This window comes from Ahaetulla prasina, chromosome 5, assembly GCF_028640845.1.
Source record: "Ahaetulla prasina isolate Xishuangbanna chromosome 5, ASM2864084v1, whole genome shotgun sequence".
NCBI classification, from domain to species: Eukaryota; Metazoa; Chordata; class Lepidosauria; order Squamata; family Colubridae; genus Ahaetulla; species Ahaetulla prasina.
The window spans coordinates 139,016,700-139,027,166 of NC_080543.1; the positions used below are offsets into that span (position 1 = coordinate 139,016,700).

A 10,467-nucleotide genomic window follows, 5' to 3' on the forward strand; every position below is an offset into this window, starting at 1 on the left:
CTTCTGCCAACAATTTATTGCTACTTTTATATGGTGGATCTCTAGGGAAGAATTCCTCCCTCCGGTGCCTTTTCCAACAAAGGAGCTTTTAACTTCGGAGTCATTCCGCACTAGATCCACCCAGGTGGGAGCTCGGAGGTCAGCGTGGAGAATGTGCTGGACAGGGAAGAGCCCGACGCAAGTCGGACTCAACCACGGACAATTTTTGGCCACTCCTTTCTCTTGAGGCCAAATTATAGATCACAAAGTGACTGCGAGGTTCAAGTGAGGGGACAATACCTCGTCTGCTATCTTGAGCAAAAGCAAAATATCATCAGTATTAACATCTATCATGTTCAAGGCTACTATGGGGAAATATCAGTTATAATTCAATCCTGTTTCCTTGTCAGCCTTGAACTGAGAGAGTTCGGCCTGCCGCAGGTGGCTCTTCTTTTGGCCAAAACGGTGGGGGGGGGGGGAGCCCAGCCTGTCACACACAAGCAGCCTAAGAAGCTTTGTGTCCTGAAGTGGCTGAAGGGGGCAGTTGCCATATTGGTGCAAACGGCTGAATCACCCAGAGGCAGCCGAGTTCTTCAAGTAGGCAGAAGGTGGCGAGGGTCGAGGACAGAAAGGGCTGGGTGCCAAGCTGGACGCCATGGTGGTTGTTGGTATGAATGTGATTTTATTTCCTGTGGAAAATCTTCTCAAATGCCCTTGGAACAGCTGGGGGATGCTAAAAATGTCTTAGTCGTCTTTCGGCTGGGAGATTTCTGCCCTCAAAGGCCACTAAAAATTCATTTTGGGGAAACAGCTAATTGGGTCAGCCATCTCCTTTCAACCGGACCACCGTGGTTTTGAAAATCTGCCAGTCTTTTCAGAAATTCAGCAGGGAGATTCAGGTCCAATAAACAGCTTTGCGTGGTTAATACGACATTTGCTGCCCTCAGATATTATGACGGCTCTTGAGAAGATTATAAAACGGATTAGACAAATTTGTAGAGCTATTAGACTTGATGGCCATGAATTTTACATTACATACAAGAGACGCGTCTTCAATGCCAGCGATGAGAGAGAAGACACAGCGGCTTTCCCTGGCGATGAACTTTTCCCCGATGCAGCTGAATGGATCCCGTGTTGCACGCAATGCTGCTCCAAATGGACCTTTGCCCTGATTTATCTTATTAATTTATCAGCTCCAAGACCTTTAAGAAAAACATTTTCATACATTTCATACCTAATGATGTCTGGGTGCAAACAGAACTAGGAACGGTTCCTGATGTTCGTTTATCTGCTGGTGATCAGCTCATTTAATAAAAGTCATTACAATCGCCTGGTGTATGTGTGATATTTTGGATTGTAAGGCTCGGGGGGGGGGGGAATGCGCAGGTTTTGCTTCCAATGATGAGCAGGTGAAGGAAGGGACATTATGGCAAACGCACCGGATGGTGTCCCCTTGGGTGAGCTTTTAACGCCTGGACTCATCCCTGCCGTTACAGCTGTTGGCCGCTGCAATGGGGCAGCCTTTCTGCACTGCCTCTGATCAGGGACGATGCCAAAATTCTCTTCATGATCCGTATCCTCAGCCAGGGACCCTCCTTCCACCACAGCCTTTGATGTGGTCATGGTTGTCCCAAAGGGGCTTTTCCCCCCAAAAGGCAACAGGACTCCCTTGGGGTTTTTTTTCTTGAAGGCATTTCGCTTCTCATCTAAGAAGCCTCTTCAGTTCAGAACTCCAGAACCGAAGAAGCTTCTTGGATGAGAAGCAAAACGTCCTCAAGGAAAAAAAACCAAGAAAGTCCCATTGCCTTTTGGGAGAAAATCCCCTTTGATCTTTACAGCTGCAGTGGAGGCAGCCAAAGGGCCTTGGGGTTTTTTTGGCTCCCCTGCATTCCTCAGAAGAGGCCCCGACAGCTGTTCCAAGAGAGGAGCCAGGACAGGAGAGCCTCGTGAACAATCTGCATTATTCTTGGCAGAGAAAATCTGCCTGTCTCAACTTGGACTCCAACTCTGAGGGAGGATCTTGGGATGTGACTTCAGCAACTGCTGCTCCTGATATTTTGAATTTTTTTGGATTTGTACACTTTGAAGATGTGGACAGGAAGTACATGAGATGAAAGTCACCATCTGTTTTGTGCAATATTTCACTGTTGATTACAAGACTGGTCTGTCTTGCAAAAGGCAGTCAAAAAGCTGAGTTGATACAAATTAAGACTTTATCAGAGAGAGAAATGGCTGCAATTTGAAAAATGGAATAGAATAACAGAGTTGGAAGGGACCCTGTACTAGTCCAGGGGTCTCCAACCTTGGTCCCTTTAAGACTGGTGGACTTCAACTCCCAGAGTTCCTCAGCCAGCTTTGCTTTGCTTTGCTGAAGGACTCTGGGAGTTGAAGTCCACCAGTCTTAAAGGGACCAGGGTTGGAGACCCCTGTTCTAGTCCAACCCCCTGCTCAAGCAAGAGACCCTAGACCATTTCAGACCAGTGGCTGTCTATTCTCTTCTTAAAAACCTCCAGGGATGGAGCGGCCACAACCTCTGATGGCAGCTTCTGTTCCACCGGCCGATTGTTCTGTCAGAAAGTTTCTTCTTAGTTCTTGGATGCTTCAGTTTACATCTTCCTTCTATTCTTCCTTGTATCCTTTGTGTCTTCTGCATCCTTGATGGAGTTATACTCTTCTTTCTTTCTTCCTTGGCAGGAGGGAAGTTGGTGCAATACCAATGGAAAATCAATCTTAAAATTGTTTATTCATAATATCCGAAAAGGGAAGCCAAAACTATGGGATACAGCTCCGTTGCAAAACACGGGATAGCGATGGTTTAACTTGCAACAATGTATCTGATTATGTGGTTTGAACAGATCACAAAGCAATCCAAAGTTCTTTTTAAATAAGGGGTAAACAATAGATCTATCCAGCTATTCCTCTGTCATCCGAGACAAGCGAGTGTCCGTCCCCTGAAGATACGGCACGGAGGACAGGAAAATAGATATGAAATGATCTAGGATGAGTCATTAAAGAAGTCCAAGGGGAGACTCTTCCAAGGGAGTTTGCATAAACCCAAAACGACCGGCTGTAATAGCCACTCGGACGTGGCAAGGCCCAACCCAGCTGAGCTTCTGAAGAAAGCAAAGGCCTTCACAAAGCAGCGCAGGGAGTTACCCGTCACTGCATGTCGCTCTGGCCCAGCCTTTCTACCTCCTGCTCTTGGTAGGTCCCGGGAAGTCTCCAGAAGAAAACCGCAGGGCAAGGAAGGTCAGTCAAGGGTCTCGCTCCCTTGATCCAGCATCACCTTCCCCAGAAGCCCTTTACGGAAGGTGTAGATGAATTCACAGGCTGCCGCATTGTAATTAGGGACCGATAGGTTCACGTTCCCTGCCGAAGGGAGGAGAAGCCTCAGTGCTCAGCCCGGGTGGCCTTTCCTCTCCAAAAGGGGAGAAATAAAAACCCTTCAGACTTGTAGGGTCAGGACAACCTGGTCTACTGAAGCTCGGCCCTCCGTTAAGCATCCATCCCTGGGCTCTGCCAACGCCCACTCGTGGTTTCAGAAGCACCCCGGTGACCTGTGGCCAGAGAGCTTCCTAGTGACAAGAGGACAAGGACTCACCTGTGCCAGTCAGGACCTGGACTTTTTGCACCTTGCCCAGATGCCGTGCTATGCTTCTGAGTACACTCTCCACCTCATCGCAGGGGCCACTCAGCCCGTAACGCTCCACGTAACTGCAGAATAGGAATGGGGGGAGGGGGGAAGATGCCTAAGGGTCCCCCTGTGGAGGGGGACCCTGTGGCCCACACACAAGCTCAGGGGCCGTCTCACCTGAATTGCTGCTGCTGGTTCAGCACATACAGAAGGTAGTCAGCAATGACCTCCACTCCCACCAGGTGATCACGAATTGCTCCTGAGTAAAGGAAGCAGGACAGGAAAATGTAGAGGTAGACCTGCTGGTGAAGTAGGGCAGGCAGCGGCACGATGGCTGCAACCCAAAAAGCTCCAGACACCGAGTGACAGAGCCGGAAAATCAGACTTAAGGGTGGATGTCAATTTGGAGAGGATGCAACACACCTGGACTCCACAGACATTAGACAAACACTGCAGGAATTAGACTCTCAAGGCTGTGGAAACAGCAAATGTCACCCTCCACTAGTAAGTTTCACACAAGGAAGAGTTAGGCTACACAAAGGAGCAGATGACGAGTTACAGGGAAAGAGAAGCCTAAGTCAAAACTGCTGGACAAAGTGATTGCTGACTGGCCTCGTTTTTGGCAAAGCAGATTGATTCCAGGGCCCTTCTGTGCTCATCCAGCAGGACCAGAAGGCTCCTTCGCCCACCAACCCTATCATTCACATTTTCATGTTCAGTTGCCTGGCCTGCCTTTTCTTCAAGGGCTCGGGGCAGCTTCCATGGGGATCTTCCTTCGTTTGATCTTTGCTACAATCTGGCGAAGGGGGATGGATAGTGGGAAGGAGGGACCCAACATCAGCCAATGGGGGTTCGTGGTTGAGGGTGAACTTGAATTTAGTTCTCTCAATTCTGGTCCTTAATCTCATTTATTTATTAAATGTATATGCTACCCAACCCTCTTCCAAGCAACCCTGGGTGGCTTACAATACTCTAAATAATGAAGAAAACAATTATAGGATTAAAACCTTAAGATATCAGGCTTTAATAGCTAAGACCTTAACATTGATGTTAAAATGGCTAAAAAACAATGTCTAGATGGGGTGGAGGTGAGATCTTGTACTGGTCTACTAGCCATCTCCAAAACAGGGTGTCCCATCGGTGCATAGCCACGTGTCTCATATTGTAAGACTACTCAGAGTCCTCTCACCACATAGTGCCAGCTTCAGCCCTGTCTCAATGGACTCAATTTGGGGAGACAGCACCCCAGGAGTATCCAGCAAGTACATGAGGGGCTTTTCAGACACCTGGAATAGGAAAGTATCGGATTCAGTTTTACAGTCTCAAAAACTGCCAGACAGAATTATAGGACATGACGATTTCGATATGCCGAAGAGCTGATTGAAGACATCAACTTGTTTTACGTTTTCTTTAGTTACCCACCATGACTAACAAAATCAAGGTTCCTCCACCAACTTTTATACCTAAAACAGGATTAAATTCCCAGCATCTAGAATCTTTAACCGCTGTATCAAAGTGGCTCTCGGGACATAAGGCACAATTGTTTGAGACATATTGCTTCAAAAACTGTTATAATGCAACAACTGGTTACTAGATTTGGTTGCAATTCTTTACTTCCACGAAGGCCTGAAATGTAGCTCAATTTACCCTTAAAATTACACGGACATGCACCTCTAAGTCAACAGGTGTTGGACTATGCCATGTTATTAATCCCCATTATCCCTCCCGGGTTATCCTCTCCAATGAGAATGAAACAGGAAGCTGCTCAGTTAAGAAGATCAACCCTTTTATCCGTTGGTCACAAGGGAGAAGAGGGCATAAGAAAGAGGGTGCATCTACCAAGCTTTGTTAAAAATGATCGGCTCTCCCGGGCACCCCCCGCCCCCCCACTACCTTGGACTGTATTCAGGTGTTCTCTACTTAAGGATCTCCATTTCGAACCCAAGTCTCTGCCCTTGTCCCCATTTGGTGCAGAAACTTTTGGATTACCTGGATCCTGGTCAGAAGCGCTCTGGTTATACCTGGTGCCCCACCAACCGGCGTGGCTTTTCCTTTGTCGCAGGGCAAGGGAGGGAGGGAGGAAAAACACAATTAGGTGCAACCGAAGACGCAAGCGCTCAGCTTGTCATGTTGTCACTGTCTGAGGAACTAATTCTCCCTTTTGCTTCAGGCCATAACTAAAAGGAGATCTTGGCTCCTCCTTGGCTCACCAGTCCTTTTCTGGCAACCAAGCAGGGATGCCCCATCCCCACGTAGCTGTGTCAACCCAGTTTCCACTATTGCTGGACAGATTTCTGAAAAACTCACACTCCGCAACAACTCTTTTCTTGGCCTCCAAGAACTTATTTAGCTGGGTTTTAAAATTTTTAAATCTCAAAAGAATTGATCACTAATCACTGATGTGAAACGTTCCACAAAGTTCCACCATGTTTTCAGGATTATAGTCGTGCTCATGACTTTCCTCCTTGTATACCGATTCTACTGAATGCGCTAGTCAAATGTATCGGTTTGCTTGACCAGAAGGAACAGGAAATACCTTTCCTGAGGTGTAGCTTTCTCAGTGAATTGATGACTGAGGATTTCCCCACATTCGGCACACCGATCACCATGATGTTGTTATCCACATTCTGGAACCAATCAGAAACAGTGGAAAGAAACCTTGACAACACGCTTGGCACAAGCAAGCAAGAAAGAAAAGAAAGATTTTGGCAGATTTCCGGAGAGCGACATACATGGAAACATCCTTCTCAATATCCAGGATCCCATTAACTTTAGGCCGATGATGCTTGAAACCTGGGCCTGTCAACAACCCTTAGGAAACATTTCTCCTCTCCTTTGAGATGCTTACAAGGCTGGAAAGGCGCAACCTACAAAAGCCCACCCCGTGTGTCCTGGAGCCTTTGCCCTGAACATCTGCTGGGCCTGAACACCTGTTCTTAATGAAATCTGCATTTCAGAAAGAAATATTCCCAGGGGCTGGAAAAGATGGAAGCCAAAGGGACTCATCTTTTAAAGCATCATGCAAGAAAATGGTCAATTATTTGTTAACTTTGTAAAATTTAGAATTTCTCTGAGGAACTTGTTAATAGGAACACACACACACAGACAGGATGGGTCTGCTCTGATTCATGACTGTCTTTGTCAAGGCAATTATTTGCCATTTTATTTAATTTTAGGGAGGAAAGTAAAGGAGGACTATCCAGACCTTCTGACAAGAAAAGTGCCATCCTGAATAAAGTGAGCTCATGATCTTCAGGTTCTCTCTCTTATCTCCTATAACTTTAGAGAACCAGTTTGGCAGAGTGGTTAAGGCATCAAGCTAGAAACCAAAAGAGTGTGAGTTCTAATCCCACTTTAGGCCCAAAGCTAGCTGGGTGAACTTGGCCCAGCCACATTCTCCCAGCCCTAGGAAGGAGGCATCCGCAAATCTCTTCTGAAAAACCTGGAAGCCAAGAAAGCAGCAGGGACTTTTTTTTTAATTTGCATTTATATCCTGCCCTTCTCCGAAGACTCAGGGCGGCTTACACTATGTTAGCAATAGTCTTCATCCATTTGTATATTATATACAAAGTCAACTTTATTGCCCCCAACAATCTGGGTCCTCATTTTACCTACCTTATAAAGGATGGAAGGCTGAGTCAACCTTGGGCCTGGTGGGGCTTGAACTTGCAGTAATTGCAAGCAGCTGTGTTAATAACAGACAGACTGAGTCCGTTGAGCCACCAGAGACTTGTCCAGGGTGGTCATCAAGACCGACGTGAAGGTGCACAAGTATGCATGTGTGTGCGCACACACACACACACACACACACGTACAGGGGGCAGATCTAATGGAGTGCTAATCAAGCCCACCAAAAACAAATCCATTCCAAACATCAGGAACAGGATGGTCTTTTTTGTTCTTGAGCAAGTGGTTATTTAAATACAAAGGAAAAGCACAGCAATGTTTTTGTTCTCCAAATGTCCAGTTTAACTCACCTCCGCCCTCTGATAACGCTGACTGTTTTTGATCAGTCCTGTGAGAATGGGAACAAGCTGCAAGAAAAGAAAAGGCAGATTCAATGGAACTGCAGGTCTTTTTTGTTCCTCAACGGAGGGAACTAACACTCCATGCCACCTTATCTTTCTCTCTTTCCCCTCCCCCGCAGCTCTTCTGCGAGATAAAACTTACTAGAGCCAAGGTCAATTATTCATTCATTTAAGAAAGGTAAAAGGCTGCTAACTCCACGACTCCTTTGTACCAACTGCATTGCTTTATCTTTCAATGAACAGAATAACAGAGTTGGAAGAGACCTTGGAGGTCTTCTAGTCCAACCCCCTGCTCAAGCAGAAGATTGGCTCTAGAATAAAGAGCTCTCGTCACCCAGGCTTATTGTACTAGAATATAATTTTGTACATTGCAATTTTACCTTCTTGATATTTTCGTCTGTTAAGCAATCAGTGAAGACAACGTGCTGCAAACCTTGCTCTTCCAATAGTTCCAGAATTCTCTAAAAGCATATCAAAGAGATTCATAGGAAGTATTAGTGCTGTTGTTATTATAATTTAGATTGTTATAGCCACCCAGCGTAATCAAATATATTAGTAAGGCAAGAGGGTGATTAATCAATAAAATAATCAATAGGGCAAGAGTCTGATGAAGAAGCCAGGTGTTCTCAAACAGGCAAAAGCAGATCTGAAATCAGATACAAAATAACAACAGCGAGAGTTCAAATTCACTACTGTAACGTTAGCATGAATTGCTTGACAGGGCCAACATTTTAACAAGCAATCCAAGCTGAAAGAACTATTTCCCATCCTATCCCCTTATTTGGACACTTAAGGGTGTTTCCCAAACTCCGGTTCAGCCTGCAGTCTATGAAAGAGGAAAAACTGACAAGACTCTACTCACCGACTTGTGGGTCAGATCTGCCAAATCCATTTTATTCAACACCAGCAAATGTGGACGGATTCCCAGGACCTCCTTCAGGACAGGATTCCGCCCGGAAAGTGGAATGTGCATGTGCTAAGGAAACAAAGACCCACAATCCAGATGCATCACAGGGGGCAGATTTACTACCTGCACCATGAAGACTGGTAGGTGAAGGCAGCATGGGAGCCTAACTTCTATCATTCTCAAATTCAAAACTTAGGAAGGCCGGAGGAAATTATAGGCTGGCCACCTTAATTATTCTGTTCTAAAGAAAGTGGTGAAAATGAGTCAGTGGAAGAAAGCAACGACCAGCATGGTTCCCACAAAGGTAAATCCTGCCTCACCAACATAAAAAGCTGTGGAAACCGTGAAAAAGGGCAACCAGTGTCTCCAAAACAAAAGGCTGGAGATCAGAACCGAACAAAATTCTGGACTCTGAGCCCATATGCAGTTTCCTTTCCCAGCAATAAGATGGGCTACTTATTGTTTATCAAGAACATGCTCTCATGACCTGGCTTCTACCTCATGGTCCTGCCTCTGCTAAGGCAGCCCAGGTGTTCTGGAAGAGGAGGGATGTTTTGGCATCCAAAATATTCCATGTGGACAATCCAGGGTATCTGGGAGAGGCAGACTGAGATGCTGCAGGTAGGGAATATAAAATCCAGCCTGCCAATCCTGCCTCCTTGCCAGGTTTTGTGGCTGTTCTTCAGTTGAGAGACAGTACAATGCACCATGGTGCTGGTCTCTCTTGCAGACAGAGCAATGGGGAACAGAGAGGAAGCCCCCAGAGGGTCTGCCCCATAGCACAGCCTGGTTGGAGCTGGTATTCAAGAGCGGGAACGGTCTGTGTTCAGGATCCACCTGTTGGGTGCAAACCAACCCCAACCGCTCAATCAGCGCAATGATCTCTTTTAGATCGATTGATCAAGGTTTTCCTTAGAGAAGGAAGAGTCAAAAACTATGCAGAAACAGGCCTTGTGGTCCTCCGCACAGCCAGGCCAGGTGTGTGTGTGTGGGGGGGGGGGGGGGGAAAGCCGGCCACTGGATGGAAGGAGGCAGATCCCTGATCTCGACTGCATCATCTCAGCCAGACACTTCCATGCACCCCATATTGCCTGCACAGATAGCCTTAGGATCCTAGGGCTGGAAGGGCCCCGGGAGGTCCTCTAGTCCAGCCCCAAAGGCAGAGGAGTCCTTATACCAGCCCGGACGAAGGGCTGCCTTGTGCCGGCATATCAGGGCCGGCTCCACACCAGAACCACTCCGTCTCTGGGACGCCCGAGGCAGAGGCGAAGGCTCGGGTAGAGGGTGCCGGGCCAAGGAGGCTCCACGGAGGCGGTGAAAGCCCCCCTTGAGCAAAGCGAGCGCCGCGGGGCCCGGCGGAAGGAAGGATATGCGGGCGTCGTGCACCTCCAGCAGGCCGTCCACGGCGCGCAGGCTCTTCCTCATGTCCTTCAGCCCTGCGGGAGGAAAGAGGCATCGTCGCAACCTCCTCCGTGCCAGCCCGACGGAGGCCCCTCGCCCGCCGCCCGCTCGCCGCCCCGCCCGTGCCTCGAGCCATGTGCCCGGGGAACCAGCGCGCCACGTCGCGGCCGCCGCATTCGAAGCGCTCCCGCCAGCTCCCGCCGCCGCCCCCGCCGCCCGCCGCCCGCAGCAGCGCCGCCAGCCGCATCCTGCGCCGCCCGGGGACCCAGGAGGATCCTCCGCCGAAGCGGCGCGCTCGGATGACGACAGCGAGGCCCGGCGGGCGCCCCGGATGACGTCTGCGCAGCCCCTCCCCGCCGGAGGGGGGCTCTTGTGACGCCATGAGTGGGAGGGCGTGGCCGGCGCTCAGTCTGCAGTCGGCAGGGCCGAGGAGGAAGCAGAGGAGGAGGGAGAGGCGGCGGCGGCGGCGTCCCGGGCGCTCGGCAGCCCTGGAGCCCGAAGGCGCGGAGAAGGAGCCC

General features: G+C 48.6%; 1 protein-coding gene across 6 annotated transcripts; it reads right to left on the bottom strand.

The window, feature by feature from the left end:
- Window positions 1-150: 150 nt before the first annotated feature.
- Window positions 151-10,467, bottom strand: MTG1 (mitochondrial ribosome associated GTPase 1). Of its 6 annotated transcripts, none has more exons than XM_058184665.1 (11): window positions 10,076-10,467; window positions 9,918-9,984; window positions 8,504-8,606; window positions 8,022-8,102; window positions 7,591-7,647; window positions 6,150-6,240; window positions 5,603-5,664; window positions 4,803-4,899; window positions 3,791-3,872; window positions 3,581-3,693; window positions 151-1,181 (listed from the first exon to the last, which is right to left on the bottom strand). In XM_058184665.1, the coding sequence occupies exons 1-11, from the start codon at window positions 10,329-10,331 to the stop codon at window positions 1,153-1,155; spliced, it is 1,038 nt and encodes a 345-aa protein (XP_058040648.1). In that variant the 5' UTR covers window positions 10,332-10,467; the 3' UTR covers window positions 151-1,152. The 6 variants fall into 6 exon arrangements, with proteins under 6 accessions (XP_058040648.1, XP_058040644.1, XP_058040647.1 ...); XM_058184661.1 differs by lacking the exon at window positions 151-1,181 and adding an exon at window positions 2,704-3,348 and having other exon boundaries at window positions 8,504-8,617; window positions 9,935-9,984; XM_058184664.1 differs by lacking the exon at window positions 151-1,181 and adding an exon at window positions 2,704-2,930.

Coding starts and splice junctions, on each gene's coding strand:
- MTG1 (XM_058184660.1), bottom strand. CDS start 10,331: ATGGCGTCACAAGAGCCCCCCTCCGGCGGGGAGGGGCTGCGCAGACGT. Junction 8,103..8,503: donor CAGATCTGACCCACAAGTCG/GTGAGTAGAGTC, acceptor ATATGCTTTTAG/AGAATTCTGGAACTATTGGA. Junction 4,900..5,602: donor CGCTTCTGACCAGGATCCAG/GTAATCCAAAAG, acceptor TTCCTATTCCAG/GTGTCTGAAAAGCCCCTCAT.